At 45.0% G+C, this 14,073-nt stretch overlaps 1 protein-coding gene across 1 annotated transcript; it reads left to right on the forward strand.

Moving 5' to 3' along the window:
* The first annotated feature begins 6,154 nt into the window (after positions 1-6,154).
* SET (SET nuclear proto-oncogene) lies at positions 6,155-13,964 on the forward strand. The gene is made up of 8 exons (XM_056352511.1): positions 6,155-6,523; positions 7,819-7,876; positions 8,885-9,027; positions 9,727-9,830; positions 10,025-10,138; positions 11,652-11,822; positions 11,923-12,069; positions 13,048-13,964. The coding sequence occupies exons 1-8, from the start codon at positions 6,451-6,453 to the stop codon at positions 13,069-13,071; spliced, it is 834 nt and encodes a 277-aa protein (XP_056208486.1). The 5' UTR covers positions 6,155-6,450; the 3' UTR covers positions 13,072-13,964.
* The last annotated feature ends 109 nt before the right edge of the window (positions 13,965-14,073 follow it).

The raw sequence follows: 14,073 nt of genomic DNA on the forward strand, positions 1-14,073 counted from the left end.
TTGCAGAAATGTTGGCACACTCTTAATTTTCCCATGAGTGGAAAAGAGGGAGAGGATCCTCTCAAAGTCTTCCTGCAGGAGAACCCACAGAAGCACAAAGTATAGTTTTTCCTAGTTCTCAGCAGTGCTCTACGCCTACTGCTTAGTTAAGCTAAAACTGCAATTCAGCATTCATTTATATTTATAATATTGTAACCTCCATGAATTTTTATCCATATCTATTGTGCCTCATTAGAAAGACTCTAATCAGCACTAGAGCTTCTGCCCTAGCTGTCAGGAAATCGCAGCCTTTCTTCAGACAGAGCACCACTGAAGGAAATCAAAGGCTAGTAGCTACTTCCCCTGTGAATTATTTCAGGGCCTTCTATATAAAAATTTCGTTGGCACAGCTATTCCAGAGTAAGTCCCAATATAAATCCTCCAGTGTTCCAGTCTGGAAGTGTCTGTATCTGTGATTGATCATTCTACTTAGGAACACTTCTTGTAAGCGGTCAGTTTTTCAACAACTTCTGTGTAGAGCTTTTGTTACACAGGAGTGTATGTAGTAAAATAAAGCCTCAAATGTAAACACAAAGCCAACCACAACATGTATCATTTAATCACTAGATGATTTCAAATAAACGTATTGTTTTTCAGCTATTTTCTGTGAAACTGTAGCTGTATTAAGCTTGGTTGAAGCCTTCCATTGCCTCAGTGCAGGATGGATTGGATCTAATACTGTCCTGCAAAACTAAAAATTTTGTATCCCTTCAGATAGCTTTTGGACATCCACTGGTGTGAATGCACCAACGAAATCTTAATACCTACACTTGTAATACCCTGCAGGTGTTGCAGACAGTGAAGAGACACATTTGCATATGCCAATACATGTTTCCAGACAAAACTTTTGTACATTTCAGATCCTATCTTGGAATGTGAACTCCTCAGGCAAGAGGAGCTTTTTATTCCCAGCTGGAAGTGGTAGTGGCACATCTGGACAAGCTGTTATTTAAACATTTTAGATGTTTAAGGTTTAGATGTTGCTTATTAGAAACTGCAAGTCAGTAGTTCTGGGTTCATAACAGCATCTATATATGTGTCTGTTGGCACAGTCGATCAGCAGTTGACAGCCACAGGGCTCCATCTAAGCCAAGGAACAGGACATAAATGTCTGAGATATAAAATCTGAATGAAAGTCAAGAAGGGCGGGAAACACCTCCAGTCAAATGTCTCTTTGGGTAGGGGCTCTTAACTTCACAGTGCAGAATGTAACTTCAAGAGAATTTTCCAATAAACAGCTGTCCCTAATATTCTGGAAGGCACAGATCAGTTCCCTACAAAATTCACAACTGTACACCTTATGTGAAAAATAGAAGCAAAACATTCTTAAGCACCCACATATCTGGAAAGCTTATTTCTCATGTTCAGAAGTGTCTTAGGTTTTGTTGACTTCGAATTTAATTTAAGATTTTTAAGAATATTTTGACTGCCTCTTTGTCTCTGGTATCTGGGAACGAGCAAAGTGTTACATGACCCTCCAGCTCTTCACACAGTACAAGTGTGTGCTTTGGTAAGTTTAAAAATGTTGGTACAGGAAAAAATAAATATCAGGTTTAGCAACTATGTCTAGCGGGAACTTTACAAAAAAGAAAAATCCAAATAGAATCACTGGATTTATTCAGCTACATACTATTAGTCACTCCCTGTCGTCTGTGTTACTGAACCACCATCCTGCTTCAAAGACAGTTATCAGCCCAGAAATATTTTCATCCAAGGGTTTAAACTGCAACAACTGGGAGGACACGTGGAAGATTCTTCCGTCATTATCTAACCATTCCGTTCTAATGTGAGTGCTTGACTGGGAAGCTCTGTGACTAGTGGAGATGGATAAACAGTTGGAGGGGAGGTATTTGACTGTTTAATACATGTGCCAAACTGTCTTTCTAAGGTCATGGAGACTCGGCAGTTCCTGGGGGCTGTCAAGCTGATTACATGCAGCAAACCAGCCGGTGTGTCTCTGCCTGCTGCTTTGAGTAAGCACTGATATGCCAGTCAGACTTTACTATCAAGTACAAGCTTATGTGTGCTTGAGATGTTGGGCAGCCTTCAACTCACTGGTGTACTCAATAACTGAAAAGCTTTCATATACTCTGAAAAATTTTGTCTTGCGCTCCAAGGGGGCATCTTTGTTAATACAGAGCCCAAGTCTGCAAGTTCTTTGTGGAAGACCAGGCTCCCAGCATAGATGTAAAATTTTTAAGCAGTTGGTTGCATTTCAGCAGTGGTAAAACGATCCTCGTCTTACATTTCTCTACAATAGTTTCTGTAAAGGCTGGAAGGCTATAAAAACATAAGTTGCTATTAATTATATTGACTTGCATGATTTTATGTATGCCCAGTTTTGCACTGCAGAAATACTTAGAAGGAAATGTACTCTTCTTTCTTTTTCACACATCATTGCATTGTATTTGTGAGGATTTAGCGCATTTTCTGATTTCACTTGCCAAATCAGGGGTTCATGTTTTAAATTTACAGCTGACTTGACATTCCAGAAAGTAAGCATGACTACCAATTATGTCTCTATCTTGTAGTGATATACCTAACAAAGGAAAGAAATATGGGGAGATCTGAACTTCTACATCAAGGAGCAAATACAAGATTATCTTTACAAAGAAGCTCTGTTTATTCAGTTCTTGAGAAAAATATACGGTTACTGCTACACTCTGTGTAAATTGTAAGGCTATAAATCATTATCAGCTGCTGCCAAATCCCCCATATATCCCAAATATACATAAAGGAAAACTAACAGAAATTTTCTTCATTTGTCTGATGAAGTCATTGGCATCCGGAAGGCTGCAAAGATCTAACTCCCTTATTTGTCAGCCCTAGCGTACTCACACACTGAGTTTGAAAGATGCCACACACAGTATAGTTCTGCAACTTGAACCATACAACCTGAGCGCAAACAAAAGCACTGTGATACTGAGGGAAAAGAGCTATTTGTGATACAGGCAGCATAGTTACTTGGACAGTACTGTTCAGGAGAAAATGTTACTGTTCTATTGTATTTGATGTAATCAGAGCTGAGAAAGGTCTTATAAGAAGGTGAGAGGAGGGGGAGATCATCTTCTTTAAACATATTTACCTGTATCATAGGATTGTAACTGTACATTTTAACCCCTCAACAGTTGTTCAAGGACTAAGCTACCTTAGAGGTTATTTACAGATAATGAAAAACATTAGAAAGAAACAAGTGAAAGGAGGTAACTGAATATTTATCAATTAAACCTCTAAGTATGTACAAATTTTTGTTATAGTATCAGGGATATTAAACACAGTTACATACTAGGCCTAAGCATTACACGTCATTTCTGAAAATCTCGTGTAACAGCAGGTAACTCACAGAGCAACAAGGCTTTATACCACCTAGATGCTATGTCCCTTCATTTGTAATGAAACTACATGGGGTTTGGGGCGCCTACACAGAGGAACAGTTTCAGGCTGAGTAGAGGGTTGTGCTGCTACTTGCTTCTTCACAAGTATTTGAGTCATGTTCCTCCTTGAGCGTACATGTTAACAATGCAGCAAGAACAAACAGTAAATCCGTTCAGCTGCAAGAGCCACTGGGTGCTCTCCTCTCATCCTTCCCAGGGCTCCACAACTACTCTAGTTTGGGGCTTAGTTTAACTTCTTAATTTCTCTATAAAGCAAGGAGGAGAGTGCAGAGAGGGCATCAATCTGTGAATTGTTGTTGAATTCTCTGAGCCAAGCCCCAGAAGCATGTAAGCACCTGTTGTTTTGCGACCTTTTATGAAATGTACCCAGAAGTTAGACTGCAGCCAAACTGTGTAAGCGAGGCTGTCTATTGAAAAGCAGAAAATACAGGCTGTTAAAGCAATAGTACCTGGTCAGTTGGAATGAAAGGATGTATAATTGGAGAAGTACTGACGTTAAAATAACTTTTCTAACAGGATGAGAACTGAGGAGTTAGGACAGAAGGAACAGCACATCACCAGGCACTAAACTGGAGAAAGCAAGCAAAAAAGGAAAGTGACTACGTGAAAGAACACTACTCCCTCCCCCAACTGAACTCTTTGCTTTCTCTTTTCACACGAAAGCATAGTTATTGTATTGTGTCTCAAAATTAAATATATTTTTAAAGTCTTTCTTTTAATATTAATACATGTAAATAATATATACTCTTTTCTTGGTAATAGCTAGTTTTAGGGTAGGACAAACAGGTTGTGGAAATGGTTTTAACAGTCCAGCAGTTAAAATTAATGATTACTTGACTTTAGATACATCAGTGGATCACCTTAATCATGTACTGCAGGAATACCTAGTAATTCATAGACTAAACAAGGGGTTCTAGTAGGGAGCCGGCAGACGCCGCTTGGAGCATCATGTTCTTGCTTGGAATTAGCTTTCAAACATATGGCCCGTATTTTCAAACTATAGATTTTCAAAGGCTAATCTAGAGAAAGAAAATAGAACAGTAAATTACAGGTGGGAAAAAAGGGGGGGGGAATGTCAAGCGGATACAACTGCATAGTAGGGAGACTCCAGGGGAACAGAAGGAAGAAAACCAAACCACACGCATGAGCTTACCTTGCCTGAACGTGAAGATACCCCTATTAATTGACCTTGGGAAATGCAGACAGAGTATGAGAGAAGTTATATCACAACGATGGGCTTCAGGAGGGCCTTCAGACATTCCTTTTGGGAAGGATTTGATAACCTTGCATTTATAAAGTTGTGATGCTTTGCTTACCTTCTGTGCCTGGCAGTTAAGAGAGCTCATTGCTGTACGTGAAAGCAGAGGACTAATGACTGGCAGCTCCTCTCTCCTGCTGCTTGTACGGGGGAGCACAATACAAATTGTGGACATGCAGCAGCAGTTGTATGTGGCAGTGGAAGCAAGGACATAGCTGGTGGAAAGTGACAGCTGGGAATACAAAAGAAAAAGCAATTGGGATTTGGAAGCAACAGCTGGGAGCAAGAATCAGAAGACTATAGTTAAGTTCTCTGAGGAGGCAGGAGCTAACCCAGGCCTTGTTGAGTGAGTCCATTGGCAGGACAACTCAGGCAAAACAGGAAACGAGCAGGGAGATGATAGTATAGTGTGAGTGGAAAGCAAACAAAAGGCAAGTTCCTACTTCATCGAAGCTGTACGTGTTTCTCAGCCTGAACCATATTGCAATACCCATCTGTGAACGACATGCGTATTTCGACAGAAGAGAGCGGCTGAGCAGTTACTTTCAGAGCAAAACAGAGCTAGCTGTCACTGTGAAGATGCAGCGAGCTCTTCGACGACAGGTGGACAGGAAAGGGACAAAAAGGGTTATTTAAAGTTTGCTTGCTCTGGGTGCAGTGGCAGGTGCGCTGGCAGGCGGCTGGGCTCAATGACCTTCTACAGTTGTGCTCCCACATTAACCGCGCGAGCTGGATGTGACTGACAGGGCCGCTGCGCCCTTAGCGCCTCACGCCTGATTACTGCTCTGGGTCATGTTCCGCAGTTACTGCTCTGGGCCACGTTCCAGCCGAGGGAGGCAGCGCACGACAGCGGGGGACGCCGCGTCCCCCAAGAGAGGCCGGGCTGAGGCGGCACCTCGCCTCACGGCGCCCCACGGGGCACGGAAGGTGCTGAGGCGGGAGCCGAGGGGCTGCCTCGGCGGCGGGACGGCCCTGCCAGGGCCATGTGGGCACGACTAGTCCCAAACGCCGCCGCCCCCGCCGTTTCCCCGGGGCACCTTAGCCGCCCCCGGGCGAGGAGAGCGACGGCCACCGCCCCCGAGCGCGTCTCCACACGGGGCAGGGGGAGAGAGGCGGGCGTGCCTCGAGCGCCCCGCACGCCACCGCCCCGCTCCCGCCTCCCGCCCTGTCCTCTGTGTCTCCGCGCGCCCCCGCCCGCGCTCCCGCCCCGGGCCAGGCGCGGCCAATGGGCGCCCGGCGTGGGGCGCCCGGCGTGGGCGGGGCCGGCGGCCGGGCTCGCTGCGGCTGCGCGCGGGCCCCACGCCTGCGCAGCGCGGCGCGCTCGGCCTCTCCCGGGGAGGGGAGCGGGGCGCGCCTGCGCCCTCCGCCGCCCGCCGCCCAGGGCCCGGGGAGGGGGCTCGGTGCGCCTGCGCTCTGCGGCCGCCGTCCCCCCCGTGCCCCGGAGGGGGGGTGCTGCGCATGCGCGCCGCGCTGCCCGCCCCTCGCCAGCAGCAGCAGGAGGAGGCGGCGGTGGTGGTGGTGCTGGCTGTGGAGAGCGTGAGGCAGTGCGAGTGCCGCTGCCGCCCCCTGTGATCCGGGAGCCCCAGGTCCGGGCGGAGGAGGCTGGAGCGCCCCGGCGGCGGAGGGAGCCAGAGCGGCGGCGGCGGCAGCAGCAGCAGCGGCGGTAGCAGCAGCAGCAGGAGTCTACGCCCGGCCCCCCCCCCAGCTCAGTCCCGTTACAGCCCCCCTCCCTCCGCGCTCCGCTCCGCAGCCACCAACATGTCGGCGCCGGCGGCCAAAGTCAGTAAGAAGGAGCTGAACTCCAACCACGATGGGGCTGACGAGACCTCAGGTGAGGCCGCGCCGGGGGCGGGAAGGGAATGGCGGCAGCCGCCGCGGCCTCCGCCTCGCACCGCGCCGCACCGACCGCCATTTTCCCCAGCCACACGGGCCGCGGCCGGGCCGGAGGCGGGAAGAGCGCGGGGTCGGGCGGGCGGATGTGCAGGCCCCAGCGGCGGCAGGAGGAGGCCATGTTAGCGCCCTTTTGTCTCCGCTCCCCGGCCCGGCCTCCTTCCCCACGGGCGCAGGCGGGGCCGGGCGGGGGGCGCTGCGGCCTCGGCGGAGCAGCGGGACCCCCCCCCGCCCCCCCCCCTCCCGGAGCAGCATCCGCGGAGCCTCATTGTGCTCCGCCGCCGCCGCCATGATGCTTCGCCGCCTCCTGGCCTGGGCGCCGCCGCGGCCGCGTGGTGCTGCCCCGCCGCGCGGGGATGGAGCGGCGCCGCCGGGGCCCGCCCGCCCGGGGAGCCACGCGGGGCTGGGCCGCCGCGCCGGAGCCGCCCGGGCCGTCCCCACGTGCGATCGCGGCGGCTCCGCGATTTTTAAGGCCGCTGCAGGGCGCAGCGCGCTGCCTCCATCCCGCGGCGCCCGCTGCCAGCCGCGGGCACACACGTGCGTGCGGTGCCGGGCGCGGGGAGGGGGCGGCGGGCGCGGGCAGAGCGGCCCCGCCGCGGCCGAACTCCGCGGGAAGCTTCCCGGCGGAGGGGTGAGCCTGCTGCACCGCTCCCGCCACTTCCCGCTGCCGCGCGCGCCTCGCCCGGCGGTGGGCGAGCAGCCCCCGGTGACCGGGGCCGCTGCCGAGGGCCCGTTTCGATGGGAAGGCGCCCCGCGAGCGGCGGTGGGGAGCCTGTCCGGCTCCCAGCACGCCTTCCCGGCGCTCGGCTCCGCTTTGGGAAGGCGGCGTGTTCCCCGTTCGCTGCTCCCATTGACGCTTTTGTCCTCCTGACTATTGAACGTTCCTTCGGATGTGTTGGGCCTCAGCATATACGGCTTGCGACTTCCTAATTAAATTGTTATTAGTCTGTCATGACTGATTTATCATTTAAGTTGACTTGTAAAACTGCGCAGGAGAAGGCAAGCCGTGATTTCTAGGGGCGCATCGCTTCTAGTGCTGTTTCGACAAACTTCTCGGCGCCTGAGCCGTAGCACACCCTGGAAGGAGCTGAAGCTTTAAGGCCCAGTAATGCTTATGGCACTTAAATCTGCCTGCTTCTAACGTAGATCACTAGAAAAGGGCTTAAGCGAAAACCCCGGGTGATTTGTCAGACTTGAGAATGAAGGGATTTTGATGCCTTTTCGTTTGTTTTTCAGAAAAAGAGCAACAGGAAGCAATTGAACACATTGATGAAGTACAGAATGAAATAGACAGGTAAACGTCAACTAACTTCTAAAATGTTTTAGCAGAAATTAAAATTAACTTTCAAAAGTAAAGTAAGCACTCAGTTGTAGTTCTCACTATTTAAACTGCTGAGATACTCTGACTTGGTTAGATGTAAGAGGTATGTTGTGTATGAAAAATTTGTTGTAGTATCCTGGTTTCTTGTTTAATTGTGTATAATTAAAAAGGCAGACCTTGAGTTTCAAATGTTAAATTGTGATAGTTTTGGTAATAGAAATTTATTTCTTAGCGGTTTTTCAAGTTAATGTGGATGCTGTTATGCAAAAGTATTTTCATGTTTGTAAGCAGAACCAAAGACTTGGCTGGAAAGTTACATTTTTTTCTTTTTTTATTTTTTAAATGATTATTATATATTTGTGTACTTGTAGGATAATATGTAGAAAGTGTCAGTGGAACGTTAGTTTAGTATGCCGAATCTGGGGGGTTGTGTCAGTATTTGCCTGGTTCATACCTCCATTGCGCACTGTCTAACAAGGGCTGCAGGTGTGACTGTTGGGGCTCTGGCCATGTGAAGCTGTTGCAGTATCAGGGCTCTGCCTTTTTAAACCAATTCAGTGTTAAGTCTTCAGATTTTGCTTGTGCGGGGTGCAAAATTGCTTTGCTACAGCTTGCTCGCCTGCCCAGAAGTTAGAGCAGGTGATAGTATTAAGTGTTAACCACCTTCAGGTCTTTTGGAAACAAAATGTTTGAGGGGTAAAACACTACTGTGCTTTGCATAAGTAAGGGTCTGTCCCTCCTGTAATGCTGCAAAACATACCATGTGTTAAGAATGTTTCATTAAGATCAGTAAGACTGCTTCTGGTAGTGTGTTTCTTAATAGTCATTACAGGCTTGGGCCTCAGTTTCTTGTTTGCGATACCTCATTTGTTGAATATGGCAGGCTAGTCTAACCAAACCCGTTCAGTTTTTAGGTAACTACTGATGATGTGTCTTTAAATTTCAGTTCTCCTGTGGTTAATGTGGCTCTTCCTATTGCAGACTGAATGAACAAGCCAGTGAGGAAATTTTGAAAGTAGAACAGAAATACAACAAACTCCGCCAACCATTCTTCCAGAAGAGGTCAGAATTGATCGCCAAAATCCCAAATTTCTGGGTAACAACATTTGTCAACCACCCACAAGGTATATCCTTAATAGCCTCCTTTTTTTCTGTAAGTTCAGTGTTTGCTTGCTTGTTATGTATCTTGCAACTCTGAGGGTTTTCTGGAATCGTTGCTGGGTATATGTTTAAGCAGGACCCTGCTTCAAATGTGAACACCTCCTTTTTGTCCTAGGGTGTGTTTTATAAGCTTTTTATTTCTTGCACTTGTTGACCAAAGGAACATCTTGTTCACTAAAATCCCACCATGGTTTTCCTTCTGCATTTCAAATGACGTTTGCTGCTTTTTTCATGTAATTGGGTTCTTTAAAGAAAAAAAAAAAGGGCTTCTAGTTCGTTTGCTTTGCTTTTTTAATTGGAGTTGAGCTCCTTAGGACTCTTGACGATAAGCTTTCTACAAAACAGGTTAGTAGGCTGCTTAGATTGGGCAAACTGCATGTGTGAAAAGTTTCACAGAGAAAGGTAGATGTACACAGCTAGCTTTTGCTGATGTTTAACATTGAACTACAAGAAGCAAACATAATGTTTTCACCTCAGCAAATGCAAATCACACAAATGCTAGTAGCTTGTTGGCTGGTAACTTGAAAAAAATGGGCTGCAAGACGTTGGCTCAGACAGAAGTGTTGCTTTTGAAACCTTACCTACTATCAATTTCCTGTATTTCCCCTGCATGATACACATTTCATAGCTTTGTTAATGTGGGATTTCTAATTCTGTCTTAGTATCTGCACTGCTGGGAGAAGAAGATGAGGAAGCACTGCATTATTTGACCAGAGTTGAGGTGACAGAATTTGAAGACATCAAATCAGGTTACAGAATAGATTTTGTGAGTACTTTTAACTCTTTCAATTGGACTTTTCTGGTTTTCTGTTTGTTTGGGGTTTGGTTTTTTTGGTGTAATTACATATTGGGTTCTAGTTTGTAACTTAATCTCTTCAGTTACCTATTTAGTACCAGGTTTGCCTTGGCACATGTGTTTCCATTATGTGGATTCTAACTCTTTGCTTTGAACTCCTGCAGTATTTTGATGAGAATCCATACTTTGAAAATAAAGTTCTCTCCAAAGAGTTTCACCTCAATGAAAGTGGAGACCCATCTTCAAAATCAACTGAGATCAAATGGAAATCTGGGAAGGTAAATGTCTGTGCATCCAGGAGACATGATTGCTGCTCTTGGTTGTGTATGATGGTTGTGATACCATCACTTTAATTATGTTCCTTTTACTTTTTTTCTTCAGTATGGAAGTTGCCTTGTCCTCCCTTTTCTTCCCCTCTCAACCTCCTTGCCACTTCTTTCCGTACATAGTTCATGCCTGTCTTGCAGGGTTTGGGATACCCCATTTACATGGAGATCTGTAGTGAATCCTCTGGCTCGGTTGAGCACCACCATGAAAACAATGAAATACAAGTATGACCAGATGGAAAGATTAACAAGTACATTAGCTTGTCAGATAACTATTAAATAAGAAATGCCGAGGACAGCAGGGTTTTGGGGGGTCAGATAGCAGTGTCTGATTTTATTTTTATTTTTCTCTTTATTTCCTCTACTTTGTTTCCAGACACCACATTTTTGTAGACATTGCAGCCACACCATAATGTGGGTATACCTTTCACCCAGACAGTATTCAAACGTAACTAATTTGCTGTAGTTAGTTTCTGTAAAAGTTGGAAGCAGTTTCATGTTCCCCTGAAGATTTTGAAACGAGTACTTAACTGCGACTGTCAGTTCTACTTTTAAGTCACTGCTTTTGTCTCATTTAGACCAAGAAGAAATTTAGTCTGTTTTTCATTGAGAACTAAACTTTTCCTCTTGTACAAGGAGTTAACAGTCCAGTACAAACTAGCCAAATGATCTTTACAAAATACCACAAAATCAATGTGAATCCAGCACTCGAAACCTATAAATGTTGTAATTCTATCAAGAAAACAAATTCTAGAAGTTTGGAGTTACGGTACGATCAAAGAAAGACTGGATTTCACTATTGAATAGTAATTTTCTTTTCAGACTTAGCAGAAAGATTGTTGCAAACTTAATAAAGTTCTGGAGTGAGGTAGTAGACACAGGATTCATCTGTTCTTAACCGTATGTTTTAGTAGTTTGTGTGGTTTTTTTCAATGACCACAAAGAATGTCCTGAAGACTTCAAAGCAGGAAATCTTAGGATAAGAAGGCTAGGCAGTTCTTTATCTCAAGTTAGAGGCATAGAGACTGAGTATTTCTTAAATCATACGTATTTACAGCGTTTAGCTGCAATTACTGCTACTCTGAGCAGCATTTAGCCATTATGAGATCTTCTAAGTTCAGTATGTCATTAAACACTTGCCGTATAAGCGCTTCCCTGTGGTAGGGAAACATAAATCAAATGCAGGGTCCTGTGAATTTTCAGTATTTTGGTGTAGGCTGTTAAACAGGCAGTTTTACTGGTTTCTCATGTTCACGAGAAATGCAGTATCTCTTTCTGTGAGTTGTTTGGGTTCCAAATATTTCTTAAAAGACTTAGCCCTGCAGGAGGGAGTAGTAAGTGACTTCTTGTGGTTGCTTAGACAAGTATGTTTCTAAATGTTTGGGTTTTTGTTTTGTTGTTTTTGTTTTTTTAAAAAGGCCATGCAGAGACCACTTCTTTAGGAACTTCTTAACTTTCTTTTCAGGATCTGACAAAACGTTCAAGCCAGACACAGAACAAAGCCAGTAGGAAGAGGCAGCATGAAGAGCCAGAAAGCTTCTTTACCTGGTTCACTGACCATTCTGATGCAGGGGCTGACGAACTAGGAGAAGTCATCAAGGATGACATTTGGCCAAATCCACTACAGTACTACTTGGTAAGTATAGCACTGACTTGTTGATCCATATCCATAATAGCACTGTGCAAGTGAAAGTGAACTTGATCACTGTAGTTAATGTTGCGTATGTGTCTTTAAGGTTCCTGATATGGATGATGAGGAAGGGGAGGGAGAGGAGGATGATGATGATGATGAAGAGGAAGAAGGATTGGAGGATATTGACGAAGAAGGAGATGAAGACGAGGGGGAGGAAGATGAAGATGATGATGAGGGAGAGGAGGGAGAGGTGAGTAATCTTACACCTTCCATCTCTGGTGTATGAAAATTAAAAGAATTATACAAGCGATCTTGCAAGAATACTGAGCCATTGTTACAAAGGTAAAATAGTTTGTTTCTATACAGTCACAAGGTGTCTGGAGGGGAGAAGCAAAACTGTTACTACTTCAACTTGTGGAGTGGTTTCAGTGTAGTAATAAGCATGTTTGTCTATATGAGAGACAGTGCAAATAAGTAGGTTTAGGAAACTTAGTAAAAGAGGTGCTCTGGAAGAACTAGGATATAAGTGTGACAAAAATCCTACTTAATTAGTGAACATTCTAGCGAGGCTCTGCTGGTAAATAGCTTTTGTTGATGCATCCAGTTCTGTCATCCTCCCACCTGTTGGTTTATTTCTGCTTATGGCCAGCTTGGCTGAGACCCTGTTGGGTTCAGGAATTAGAAGTTTCATTTAGTAGCTAGTGGGATTCCAGGGGCAGCATTCAGGGTGTTGGTAACTTAATCAAGTTCAGAATGGCTTTGTTTTTTGTAACTGGGCGTGGTGTGTCTGAATTTCAGCAGCCAGAAAACTTACTTGGATGGAGGTAGGAGGGCTGTTGTGAGTGCCAGCGTACTGGGCTCTATTGTGTAACCTGGTACTTGGCATCTGAAAGTTGAAGCATTTTGCTCTTCAGTTTAAAACGAGGGGAAAAAAGATGACCCTTTCACTTTCTAAATGTTAAACTTATGCCAATGTTTGTAGTGATTCTAAGTCGCGGTAGTTTTCCAAACCTGATGTTTTTTCATGGGGACATTAACTGATTTCTATGTAGACAGGTACTCAGGGCAGGTGTTACTACTCCTCAGTGAAAAAGGAAAGATCATCATACAGCATGCTATGAGTAACGCTGTAGGGTAGTAAAACAATTCTGGTTATTGCATTTGAAAGTTCATGCTATCTGAAGTTTAGTGATTAGATTTTATTTAATTGTTGATTATCTTTCAACAGGAGGATGAAGGAGAAGATGACTAATTGAACACTGATGGATTCCAAACCCCCTTTTTACCTTTAATTTTTCTCCAGTCCCTGGGAGCAAGTTGCTGTCTTTTATTTCTTGTGCTCAGTCGCCTTGTTCTCTTGAGGTCTCTTTTTCTCTCCTCTACACCATGGTTCACAATTTATTTTGGGGGAAATACCTTGAGCAGAACACAGTGGAAAAGAATCTACCAGTTTCTGTTTCAAGTTAATTTTTATCCCTTTCTGTCTCAAAACAAAAACTGTTTATGGAATCAACACACCATGTTCTGTGGGAAAAAAGAAAACCTTCTGCTCCCTTCACTCTGCTGGAAGCTGAAGAGTGCTAGGCCCCTGTGTAGTAGTGCATAGAATCTAGCTTTTTTCCTTCTTTCTCTGTATATTGGGCTCAGAGATTACACTGTGTCTCTATGTGAATATGGACAGTTAGCATTTACCAACATGTATCTGTCTACTTTCTCTTGTTTAAAAAAAAAGAAAAAAAAAACAAACAAAAAAAATAAATAAAAAAATGGGGTTATAGAAGGTCAGCCGGGGTGGGTTTCAGATGTTTGGGTGGGTTAAGTGGGCATTTTGACAACATGGCTTCTTCTCCTTTGGCATGTTTAATTGTGATGTTTAACAAACATCCTTGCAGTTTAAGATGACACTTTTAAAATGAAATCTTCTCCTAATGACGACTTTGAGCCCTGCCACTTGATGGAGAATCAGCAGAACCTGTAGGATCTTATTTGGAATTGACATTCTCTATTGTAATTTTGTTCTTGTTTATTTTTAAATTCTTTTTTTTTTTTTTTTTTGTTTCACTGGAAAGGAAAGAAAGATGCTCAGTTTTAAACGTTAAAGTGTACAAGTTGCTTTGTTACAATAAAACTAAATGTATACACAAAGGGACTGGTTGGTCTTCACTGAAAGAAAGAGTTCTAATATCCTGTTGTGAACTTGCTTGTAGTTTCTTGGCATTTTGGGGGGCATTTGGTCAGTATTTATGTAGTGCAA

Source organism: Falco biarmicus, chromosome 9 (genome assembly GCF_023638135.1).
Source record: "Falco biarmicus isolate bFalBia1 chromosome 9, bFalBia1.pri, whole genome shotgun sequence".
NCBI lineage: Eukaryota > Metazoa > Chordata > Aves > Falconiformes > Falconidae > Falco > Falco biarmicus.